The following is a 13,212-nucleotide window of genomic DNA, read 5'->3' on the forward strand; positions in this document are numbered from 1 at the left end:
TAAATTATTTGCCTGAATGGGAAATATCCGTAATCCTGAAATGGATCTTGTCTAGATGAAATTAGAAACAAACAGCCATCAGGACTGATCCTGGAAAGAAAAGCAAAAAGGAAATGTCTTCAAATATTTAAGAAACATGCCCATGCAATCTTTCTGTTGGGGCCAAGTTGTAATTCCTGCCTCAAAATCTGAGGAGAACAGCTTTGGAGAGTTAAAATAAGGCTTTAGAGGACAGATTAATCTCTGAACCTTAACAGAAGGGACGGAACGCGAATGCAAACAGTTCTTGGCTAGAGCCAAGAGTCTATACACAGAGTACGCAAGAATTGGATCTGTGCTGTTGGTATCTTGCCTAAAAAACCCTTGACTTGCCCCAGCTGAAGCAGCGGTAAATACATGCAGAGAAAATTTTGAAGTCTGCTTTTACTTTCCTCATAGAATGTTACACAATTGATACGACATGATTCTTTCATTATAGGTTGGAATAACTTCAGTAGAGCAGGATTTAATCAATTATTTTGAACCATTTTTTTAGAGTTACGTAGAAAACAAAACGTTCCAAATCCTTTTAAACTGAGTCTTTACAAATAAGCCAGGTAAGGGTACAGGTATCCAAATTTAGTAACAATGCCATACTTAAGACAACATCAACAAACACCACAAAACTCTATTCAAAATTTGGAAAAAAAAAAAAAAGTTTTTATCGCAATCGCAAATAATTCATCTGTTGTCAAGCTGGAAACAGAGGGTTTGGAATGGTAATCAATAAAAATGACAGCAAAAATCTACAAGGCATAGAATTTTGATTATTATTCCAAGAGCATCACTAGCCTACAAGTAGAAGACCTGCAATGCAACTGTGTGATTACTACCATGTAATACTTACTGCTATACATATATATGGAAAAAATAGATCTAACAATAGTAAACACTGGAAGATACTAAATATAATCAAATTAAGAAAGCAAAAATATTTCCCCGAAATGCAAAACAGCAGAGGATGAGTAATTTCCATAAGAAAGTGTGAATATCACATGAAAAAACATACAGAAACCAGGAAAATGAATATAGGATACAAAGCAGCAAAACTGAAAGGATGATGAACATATATCAAACTCAAGCAATGAAAGGTTTCATACACTATTTGTGTACTTTTTGTGAACACTAAGCAGTCAGGTTCTTTTTCCTATTTATCTGATAAGCAATGATCTTAGGACATTTCTCACCATATAGGGTGTCGAGCTTCATATCACAGTTTTGGGAATGTGTCTTGTCAATAATGAGTTTGCACTAGTAAATACTAGAGTCTTACACCAAATTGTAAAGGAAGAAAATATACTAAAAATATATTAAATTGCCATTTTATATGGCAATTGTATTTTGCCTGACCTTCCCACTGTGTAATACTGAACATGTAGTACTGGCCATGTTGATATACTATTTTCCAGTTTGGGCCCCATTTCATCAACACAAGAAAACAATATGAAATCACTCTTAATGAAATCAACATACTAGTTCAGTGGATTTCATCTCTGTTACAGTTAGATGTTATTATGTCCCTGTCAAAGGATTTACTTTTGACTCATCCTACTCAGCATGATGCTGAAGATGCACCATCTGGCTGCAGCACACTGGAAAATGGAGCATGAATGAGTTTTTGTTAATGAAGAAATAATTTCAAAATTATTTGGTTTTACTAGGTGTGTCAAGACATTGATTGCAATCTCTGTGTCATACCCCCATAGGAATCACATAAATATCTTAATGAATTAAAAAACGTTTTTCTTTCTTAGAATCTTCAAGTCGGTAATATACAGGATGGCCATAGTGGATAACTGCAGTGAATGTTACAGGGAACTGTGAGTGACCTTGAATTGGAAATCATGCAGTTAGTTACAAAACCACTGATTACAAGCTACCTGAGATTTGAGACTACTAAGGATATATTAATTGACTAATTCATAAAATACTGCATAAGCATTAACAGTTTAATCCATTAACTGCTACATCTTCGGTTCATTTAGTACTTTTTCAGTAACATGAAATCTGACATAGGCAATTTCAAATTTTTTGTTTTAACATTACAAACATAGTAGAGTTTTAAACCCTCACGAAGAAGTGCTCACTGAACTGAATACAGAATATTATAAAATTGAAAAAGCAGCAGATAGGCAAAGAAAAAACACATGCATTTTCTCACTTGGCAGTCTTAATGGAAACATGAATCAAGTGATATGCCTAACCACATTCCAAAACTGTTTTCTGAAATATGCGTGCAGTTCCAACATCTATCTTGGGGTTTTCTCATGAGTGTGTTAAAGCTTTTTAATGAGGGTAATAGATGCAGGTGGCCTATGTGTCTGAGTCACACTTTAAGAACTTTAAAAAAAAAGTCTAATGAATCAGTATCTTTAAGGCTCCATGTAAAAAAGGAGGTATTTTGCAACATTGCCATGATAAGAATACATTTAGATACAACTACTTTACCAATACTTATGGCGATCAGAAGGACACCATTCCTTTGGGGTCTGTTTCTCCCAATATCGTTTCCTGTTGCCTTTCAAGTCTGCTTTTCTCCTATTTTATCATTCTCTCTTTTATTTTCCTGAATATTCCTGGATTTGGCTAACTTTGGAGTCATGCAGTTGTCACAACTTACTTCCCTGCCTTACACATGTTGCTCGAAGAGGAAACCTTCAAGGCATGCCTGAGAAACTTCAGCCAAGCCCAAAATAGATTAAAAATCTCTCTTATCTCACCAGAGGTTCCTCTGTGACCTGCAGTAATTTACTGTTCAGTCTACTATAAAAACTGAGGGTGCAAACTGCATGTAAGTGCTAGCCACATGAAAGCTGTGTGTACAGCTACCCAGGCTGCTCTAAGTAACACCGACAGTATAAATAAATAAAAATAAATGGTGTTGTGTGAAACACCACTCCCAGGGATGGACTGAGCTTTGGGGGCTGGATTTATATGTAGGAGCAGCATCCAAAGCCTTATTGCGATACAAACTTGAGCAATGTCATCATAGGCAAACAACAAAATGAAAATCAGATTGTCTTCATTTAATCAAGATCAAATGCAAAGACGACCAGCGATTAATGTATTGCCAAACCACTAAAACAGATGAAAAGTAAACAGCACACATGTAAAAGTAATGGAAACTTCAGCTGTACATGCAATGGAGTGAGAGATAAAAGCAACGTCCCATGCCAACATTTCCCGTGGCATATGGAAGCACAGCTGTGAAGGCGAACTACTCTAAGGAAACTCATACTTTGATATAGTACATCCTTGACAAATCCACTCAGGAAATGAAAAAAGTGAGAGCTGCTATTGCAGAACATTTCTGCATTGGCCAATACAGATATTTTAGAGACTAACTTCAAAGTTTTAGCAAGACTAGCATACATAAAAACAACAGCCCAGAAGTAGAAAAAAAAAAAAATCACTAAGCAGTTTATTATTTACTGAATGTGCTAAAAAAACTGAAATCTAAATAGTTACAATGCCCTGAGGGGAAAAGTGTGCAGAAGATTGACAGTTTGATGTTCAATTTTCACAATACATTTTACATTACATTAGCATCATAGAATGTCCTGAGTTGGAAGGGACCCACAAGGATCATCAAGTCCAACTCCTGTCCCTGCGCAGGACAACCCCACAGTTCACACCATGTGTCTGAGGGCATCGTCCAGTCTCTTCTTGAACATTGTCAGACTGTGACTACAACTGAGTTTTCTTTTTTTTTTTTTTTTCATTTCCAACTGTGATCTCCTTGCTTTTAACAGCTTGTTTTATAGCTTCAGAAAGAAATTTTGGTTTTCCCATACAGTTTATGAACTGATAGAAAAAGCAACTAAATTAGATTGGTGTTGATTTGGCCATTTGGTTAGATTTAGAACAGCCACAGAAAAATGTTCATAGTGATACTAATAACCAAGCAACAAGATAATTTTGACAGCAAATGTATCCCTCAAAAGCAGAAGCCAATTGCTGCCAATGTTCTGCAGCCCCTTACACATTGCAAAAATGTAAAGGGTGTGTAATTGCATTGTTCATACATATAGTTTTGACCTATTTCAGTCTGCCAGTATTATTTTAAACTAAGTCCTCAAATAAACCCTTACAAGGCCTGCAAAAAACAGCAATACAAGCAAGAAGAATGAGGAAAGCAGTTTTAGATAGAATTCTCTTTGTATTTCCCAAACAAGACTATAGCTTGCGCTACTTATAAACTCAAGAGAGAGAAAAGTCACCTCGAATTTATTATTATTTTCAATTTTAATATATTAGTGGATTTTTATTAAGTAGACCAATGAAGGGCTCACAATAAACACCGCAATACACAAATTTATTATTATTGCCTAAAAAAGAGTATAATTAAAACAACTAGTAATGGCAGTTTCAGCTAGAAAATATTCTCTTATATGTGAAGTTATCAATCATACAAAATATTATTAATTGTGCGCTTAAAATGAAGCTTCAGCTTCCAATTCACTGCTTGCATTTTCTGCTCCTGGTTAGATCACTGATGGATTTTGGATAATCACCATGTGTAATATTTTTTGGAAACATTTTGATGTCAGAGAATAGCAGATTAAGATGTTTTAGGACTGTATTTTGCAAATAAATAGTTCTACGTTATTACTCAAGAGTTCCATATGTGAATATACCTTTTAGAGAAGAAAATCTGTCAGTAAAGTAACATTTTGAGACCAGCATGGTTTATCTATTTTGCTCTTGAGCATCACATATATGAGGTACTATCTTTGATAAACTACAGACAAAATATTTTTTTTAATATTTTGGAAGTAAAAGAGGATCTGAATTTTATGTCTTAATAGTATTACATTTGATCTTGAGCATGAATTCCAGCAAATGCCTTTATGTACATATTTATATTTAGTTAGCAAGCTCATTTTAAATGACGACAGGAAGCTAGAAAAGTTTATTTTAAATCTGGATGTATCTGCTTAGAACTGAGGCATGCCAAAACTAGATTTTTTAAAAATGTGAACCATTTTTTTTTAAACGAACCAGGTGTTTAATCTTTTATACATATAAAGTTATCCACCCACAGTTTAAAGATGCTGTCAAATTCTATCGTCTTTTTGATACTGAAGTGAGAACAGGGGATGCAACCTAGTCCTGTTTAATGGAAAATGATCTGGGACTCAGAGGACTTAAGCTTTAGCTTCACTCTCAGGAGAAGCAGAAATGGCTTTAAAAAAAACCCAGAAGTGTAAAGGGTCAGTGAAATACTACAAAAAGAATCAAACTTGGAATTTCTGAAGGTATTTTCTACCTACCTTTTTCATTAAAAATTTATGTGAAGACTAACGTGTCTGGAATAATTAAAGACACCAAAATCAATCAACTTGAGAAGGAAAAAGCAGGAGCAAAGTAATGACAGACTGGTACTGCATAGAAATGATACTGCGGTTTCTCAGTTCCTGACAAGGGGGAAAGGCATTCTGTCCTATATTTGTATTTTAACAAATAAAGCATGACAATGACATCACTTGGTGTCTGTTGCCTTCTGAAGTGCTAAAGCAATTGCTGATTCCCCAGTGTCTCCGCGACCACACGTTAAGCACTAAAAGAAGAGCACAGTCAACAACCGGTATGGCAGGAAAGTCATTTCAGCACATGTGGCAAAGGCTGAGAAAGGACAAACACCGTGCAAATAGCCAAACACAAAAAGGAAAGCATAAGATAAGAAAATCCAAGGTACTATTAACAGATGCAAATTTATAACCCTCTGTTGTTGGCTTGTGAAACTGAACAACTCTTTACAAATTACTGTCATGTCAGTTAAGGGCACATGTGCTTTTATCATATCAGGTATCAAGTACAAGGGCTTAAACTTTCCATTGATCATACAGAATAACAGCAAACTGGACTGACAGATAAGGAGTTATAGCTGTATCTAATTAACTAAATACAAATAAACCAAATTACTTATTATCTCTAAAAAAGCTTCAGAAATTTCCAGCATGGCACTGGCACCTCTTTATAATTCAGTAACATGAGAGTTCTGAAAAAAACTAAACTTTATAGTTTTACAAATTGCGAGAATGATCATGTTATGTTCATAGCATGTAACGTGAAGAATATCTACAGGGAAGCAAGTTTCCCCCCATCTAACCAGAAATGCTTAGGAAGAAACTCAGATAGGGTATTATTCCCCATGTTGGATATTCTGTTTCATTTATGTAAGCTATTTTATTTCAGTATTTAACAAAATACCAGCAGATTTGAAAATGTTACTCTGACAAAATGATCACAAGATAGAACTGCTATTTTTCTTTGCCAGTTTTGAAGAAAGAGAGCAGCAGCAGTAGTACAGATATTTTTAACATGATACAAGTTGTAAATTGAAATTCAGAAAAAAAACCAAATCTCTAATAACTTTTTAAAAATAAAGTGTTATTTTGCATCACAGAAATTACGTAGAAATAGAGGAAAACATTCTTTGAACTGCTTCTGCTTTTTTCTAATAGGAATTGGAACTTGGCAAAGTCATTCCTGAAATGATAGCTGATTTGAAATAAAAGCATATAAAGTTAATTGCAAACTATAACAGGCAATCAATTCTCTTATGAATTATTTGTAATTTCTTTCATACATATTTGTTGCTCACATAGCAGAAGAGCAGCTACATATCACCAAAACTGCTATTCCAAATACTGATAAACTAACTTGAAAATATTTATGCTTCCTCTTCCCTGCACTGAATCACAGAATCACAGAATGTCAGGGATTGGAAGGGACCTCAAAAGATCATCCAGTCCAATCCCCCTGCTGGAGCAGGAACACCTAGGTGAGGTTACACAGGAAGGCGTCCAGGCGGGTTTTGAATGTCTCCAGAGAAGGAGAATCCACAACCTCCCTGGGCAGCCTGTTCCAGTGTTCTGTCACCCTCACTGAGAAGAAGTTTCTTCTCAAATTTAAGTGGAACCTCTTGTGTTCCAGCTTGAACCCATTACCCCTTGTCTTACTGTTGGTTGTCACCGAGAAGAGGCTGGCTCCATCCTCATGACACTCACCCTTTATATATTTATAAACATTAATGAGGTCACTGAAAAGTCACTTCATAACCTCACTATTCTGTTCATTTATTTTCAACCTAATTGTTGCACTTTTATGTACTTACTGTTACGCCAGCACAATTAAGAGCTTTTTTTTTACAATGTACACAAACTAGTTTAAAGCAGCCCTACTTGAATGATGTTACTTGGCAAGGTCTTAAAAGACACACTAAATATAAACGTGTACTACACACTCCACAGGAAATATTTTGGTCATTGTTGATACTTTAAGTATTTTTTCCTAAATGCAATTACTGAGTTCTTCACTCATTTAAACAAAAGAGAAATGCATCTATCATGAGAGACTTAAGAGTCTGTTTAATTGAATGCAAAGATACATTTAGTTATCATTTTCATAAAGAAAAACAAACCAGCTCCCATCCTAATTAAGGAAAATAGAAGACTAAGGAATTGACTAAATTGATTTTAAATCTAGCATTAAAGTTGATTACCTTTCACAGAATGCTTCACAAATGAGAAGACATCCAAAACTTATAACTTTCACTGTGGGAGTGATGCAGTATTTATAATTTACGGTGCTTTCTCCTCTAAATAGATTGCAGTGAAATTAAATGACAATTCCTCAAGGGAACAACCACCTAATCAATACCAAGGGAGTGTATAGACACTATTGAAAAATTGTCATCATCGTTATAAGCACACTTTTGCATTGCCCAAATTCCTAAACATCCATTTGAAGTGAAATTGTGTACACCCAGGGCAGGAACAAGGTGGCCTAAAATGCACACCTTAAAAGCAGCCCTTCTTTTTCTGAGATTTTGCTTTATATACAGTAAGAAATGAGGTTAATTTTCACGGTTACCTGATACTGTATAGGTAGAATACGCTCGTAAGAAGAGGGGAGTCATTAGGATCAGTCCGCAATGTAACCTGCATTTTTACAGGTCCTGACTAGATATAAGTAACTGTCAGTCAGTCATTTAAAAATGATCATGATCATCTCTAGGAACTGCAGAAAGCAGCTTCCAGATATGGGGAACCTGCGCTTCCTTATTTTTATGTACCCACCCAATGTTAGTTCCTGAGGCCTAATGACTCCATTGAGACAAGCAAATTTTTTAAAAAGTCATTTAGAAAATGTCAGTTGTGACAATCCACTTGTGACAGGAAGTTCCCCGAAAAATCTGAAGTAGCATTCTTGAACCGGATAGTTTAAGTGCCGAACAGAACTCTTTGTCTGAGGGAGTGTGCTTACATGGCTACTAGAAGGAGCATTTACTGTCTTTAGGCAGCAACAAATAGGTATGACAAGGGGATTAAAGAACTACAATTTCAGAGAGCACAATTTGCACTTTAGTTGGCTTGTCACAATCTCACTCCAATATTGCATTTCAACAGATATGTTACATGATCACTGTATGTTGATCATAATCACTGGACAGGACAGATGCTAATAATCATAACACAATGATTATAAATTTCGAGTAACTTCAGACATAAGAGTTATGGCCATGTACTTACTGGAGATGCATGTACTTGTGTTATTCTTAACTGGTTTTCCAAATCTTGAACTTTATTTTTCAATTCTGTGTTTTCAGTTTCTAATTCTTGAATCTAAAAAGCAAGTGGTTATTGCAACAGCTATTGGGATATTCATTCATTTCAACAACAGCATCCGTTGAGAGTAGGTTTTATCAGAGATCTGGTGATTTAGAAGCAATGTTGAACTAGTTATCTAATTACAAAAAATAATTACATTTTTGTATCTGCCATATTGCAACCTCGCTTTACTCTTTAATGACCTTGCAAGACAGCAAAACATAAAATACTATTTTGCCGTTATCTGGTCTTTTTTTTTTTGGCATCTGTTGCAATTCTTAGCAATCGGAGTAAATTATGGAAATTATGCTGTCATAGAGAGCAGATAACACAAATACAGTAGCATGTTCTTTTATCTCTTTAAAAAACATAGTTCAGAACTTACTCTTTTCTGTAAACCTGCAATTTGTTTCCTTGTTTCAACATCTTTTCCACCAGATTCCAGAAATTTCCTGTAAGCTAAGTCAAATGCTTGACCAATTGTTAAAGTTATCTCTTCCGCCTTTACATGAAACATAAGGTTGAAATTAGTATATTAAGAATATTTTATAGGATTACTTTCACTTCAGATGATCACAAAATACTTTACATCATCTATCACGTTCATCTTCATCCATCACGAACTCAACACCACAAAGGAGCACGGCAAACACTCTTCAGCAAAATACCTTGACAGAAAATGCTATGAAAGCAACTTTAAAAAAAATACGTCAGATAAAGAAGGGAAACTGAACAGGCAGAACACAATTAGCTAATTTTTAGCATAAACTATGCCTTTAATTTCTGTAAATACAGAGAGCATGCCACAGTATTTATTTTCCTGATGATTTCTGAAGCAAATACAGGCTTTTCAATCATTAAATAAATTGGGTTTGTTTGAATGGATTAATGCTTTTATGTTAATGGATGTTGTGACCCCTATTGCTTTTACATTTGGATTTCCATACTTATTTTTAGAAGTCCTATAAAATCTATCTACACTAAAAAATGTGGATAAACGTATTTATCTGTGCAAGTATTTCTGATTACAAAAACCCAAACAGAATTTGCATTTATATATGAAAAACGCAATAATTTAGTAGTTCTATGGTTATTTCCATCGTATATTACGATGTGTATATACAACTTGGACAGAAAATCTACTTTAAAAAAAAATAGTAAAAATAGGCATGCAAGAAGTAACTACTCCTACATTTATACCGTATAACTGTAACTACTCCTACATTTATACAGTCCTAAAATTACATTCGGCTCTTTGAAGGCAGCCGCGAGGCTGATGTGGGCCCCTATGAAAATGAGTTTGACATCCCTGTTCTACAAGAATGGGGAATTAACCCCTCTATCCTTTTACTGTGAAAAAACCCATACAGCCACCTTTCTTAAAACAAAACAAAAACAAACAAACAAACAACAAAAACCCAAACAACAAATAACAAAAACCACAAACAAACACCTCCCCTCCCCCCAAACCACATACAAACCAAAAAAAAAAAAATTAACTGAATTGGACCAAATAAGCGGAACTTGGGCTGCTTTAGAGACTAACGGTTTCTGTTAGTAAAAGTGTAACGGATCCTGGGAGTAGGCAGTCCTGTCTTCTTGGAAGGATGAAGGTTGCTGAAATGAAAACTGAGGTAGGACCCTTTGAAATCTGAGAGTACTAATGAACGAAGAGTAAAATAGAGGACAAAAGTACAGTAAGTGAAGTACCAGGTTAGAGAGAAGAAGAAACAGTGAGTTGGTGTGGAATAAAAACAGTACTAGCGTGCAGAGACTGCAAGGGCAATTTAAAATCTTGGGAACATGTGAAAAAGAGGTACAGGATAGAAATTTGAAGAGAAATTAACAGATGTGCCTAGAAATTCTGGACAGTACCTACTGAAGGCACCAGAGCAATGCAGGTGAACAACAGAATAATCAGTAACACTTTGAAGTAACACATAAGGCTACAAAATTGCATATAAATATAAGTGAATATGCATCTTGTTCTACAAAAAAAAGTTCCCTTAGTATTTATTTTGTATGATACCTCAGCTACTTCAGAATAAAACAAAAAGAGAGGCTTCAGATTATTAAAAAAATATAAACATCTATTTTTGGTGTTTATTCCAGTGTTTTTATCTGTTAATTACTTTCTGCCAGGGTAAGCACACAACCCTGTTTCAGTCAGACACCATTTTCTTTATTTCCTGTCCTAAAGGTTTGGTTTGGGTTTTGGTTTTTTGTGTATTTTGTGTGGTGGGGGGGTGTTTTTGGTTTTTTTTTTCTGCTATTGCACATTTTTGAACAGTTGCCCTGTTCTGTCTCAGACACGAGAGAATGTCAGTGGTTGGTGCAATGAATTCTCTGGTAGTGCATCACGGCATTAACAAACTGGAGAGACGTGGCAGGGGGGCAGGTAGGGAAGGGAGAACCTTTCTTTAAAAAAAAAAAAAAATTAAAGAGGAAGAGAGGCTGAGGCAAACACATCAGCAGAAGAGCCTGTGAGGTTGTCTCAGCCACAGGGTTGCAGAAATCTCTGCAAAACATCTGTGCAAACATTTCAAGCTTGGTGGGATGCAGGCTGTTCTCCGAGAGCATTGTAGATGTGTCGCCTAGGATACTGAGCTGGGGAGTAAGAATTATCCCCAAAAAAACACCTTAGGTTAAAGAAGAAAAAGACTCCCCTTTAAATTAAGGTATCTAAGTTATTGGCACGAAAGATTATATGAAAGTGACCCCAATTAACAGGCAGGCTATTTGCCTTTATTAACCATTCCTGTTTTATTTCAAAGCAGACCAATCAAAGTCCATAACAGTCACCCAAATTCTTTCAAAGCGTCTCGCATACTTACACACTTTTCGCTGTCAAATACATAGCACAGATGCTTATTTGATTCTGAGTCTTTGCATATGAAAGTAAATATTCTCTTGTCAGTTTTATCATCAGCACAAAATGATATCCTATGGAGTTGACAGTTGTGCTGGACTTCCTGCAAATAAAGATTATTTTCAAGAAATTACTGTACTTTCTTAGTATAAAGATGCACTAAGTAAAGCTCTATATTTCCTCATGTACAAAAGAGCAGGCATGTTGCAGTAACATTTTTGAATGCCTCTCGTTGTACATGAGAGCACCCAAAAATGGATGTAAAGTATAACAGAAGTTAGCAAACTCATCTCCTAACAAATGTTCTCGTTTTTACTGAATGTAAGCAGGAAGTTTTTATTTGGACAGCATTTATCTGGAAGTGTTTATTTGGACAGTAATTTCTGTTCTAGAAAATTGGTTTTACTGTTGCTTTGAGTCCCTGTGCAATTTATTTAGGGACTGATTATGTAAAATACTCTTCTTTTTTTTCCAGGTGCACACCATCTTCAGATTTCATTGCCTCGCAAGGATTATTAAAATGGTTTTACTGAAATAAGTCCTTACCTTTCTATCTTAAACTTAGAAAGGAGAAATAAAATCACTTTGTTATCCAAATACATGGCACAGAAATAAATTAGCTAAATAATTGCTTACTTAAGGTGCAATATAAACAGCTTTTAAACATCCTTAGCTGCATATTTTAGATACTATATTTCACTTTCCATTAAGAAGCATGCTCCAGCTATTTAAAAAGTTGCAGTGGCAATGCTCTTCAGCTGAGAGCTTGACAAGACTTAAATAAACTCTCCCAACTATTTTTTTTCAACAAGTCTCTTCCTGGTATTTTATTTTATTTGGCTTATTACATGGGAAAGCAGTATTTGCTTTAAAAGAAAATATGCAGTTTAGATGTGAAGTATTATCTATTAAAAAAAGAAAGCTTCTGCACAGCACCAGAGTTCCCAGATGGCTATAAGCTCATAAGCAAGAGCATGCCTTCTCCGCACACAACCTTTCAGCAAAAAAATGTACCATAAGGACAATCTTTTCCCCTTGCCCCAACTGTGTTCCTTTTCTCAGCCTTTACAGTCATTCTTCTGTGTATCCTGTTTCTCCCATGTCCCCAGATCTCCCTCACATTTAATCATAGAATCATAGAACAGTTTAGGTTGAAGGGACCTCCAAAGCTCACCCAGTGCCCCCCCTGCCATGAGCAGGGCCATCTTCACCCAGATCAGGTTGCTCAGAGCCCCGTCCAGCCTGGCCTGGGATGTCTCCAGGGATGGGGCATCCACCACCTCTCTGGGCAACCTGGGCCAGGGTCTCACCACCCTCAGGGGCAAAAATTTTTTTTGTCATGTCCGGCATGAATCTCCCCTCCTTTAGTTTTAAACCATCACCCCTTGTTCTGTCATAACAGGCTCTGCTAAAAAGTTTGTCCCCATCTTTCTTACAGGCCCCTTTTAAGTACAGAAAGGCCACAACAAGCTCTCCCTAGAGCCTTCTCTTCTCCAGGCTGAACAACCCCAACTCTCTCAGCCTGTCCTCACAGCAGAGCTGTTCCAGCCCTCTGATTATCTTGGTGGCCTCCTCTGGCCGGTCTCCAACCGGTCCATGTCTTTCCTGTACTGAAGACCCCAGAGCTGGATGCAGCACTGCAGGGGGGTCTCACCAAAGTGGAGCGGAGGGGCAGAATCATCTCCCTCA

The 13,212-nt window shown here is 36.1% G+C and overlaps 1 protein-coding gene across 6 annotated transcripts in view; it reads right to left on the reverse strand.

Annotated features, from left to right (window-relative positions):
* GULP1 (GULP PTB domain containing engulfment adaptor 1) overlaps positions 1-13,212 on the reverse strand; it is a 159,050-nt gene that overhangs the window by 19,737 nt on the left and 126,101 nt on the right. For all 6 annotated transcript variants that reach the window (XM_065637671.1, XM_065637668.1, XM_065637666.1 and 3 more), the window contains 3 exons: positions 11,489-11,626; positions 9,040-9,156; positions 8,577-8,669 (listed from right to left, as the gene is read on the reverse strand). In XM_065637671.1, the coding sequence (XP_065493743.1) occupies positions 8,577-8,669; positions 9,040-9,156; positions 11,489-11,626 (348 nt within the window). The remainder of the gene's footprint in view (positions 1-8,576; positions 8,670-9,039; positions 9,157-11,488; positions 11,627-13,212) is intronic.

Source organism: Caloenas nicobarica, chromosome 6 (genome assembly GCF_036013445.1).
Source record: "Caloenas nicobarica isolate bCalNic1 chromosome 6, bCalNic1.hap1, whole genome shotgun sequence".
Classification (NCBI taxonomy): domain Eukaryota; kingdom Metazoa; phylum Chordata; class Aves; order Columbiformes; family Columbidae; genus Caloenas; species Caloenas nicobarica.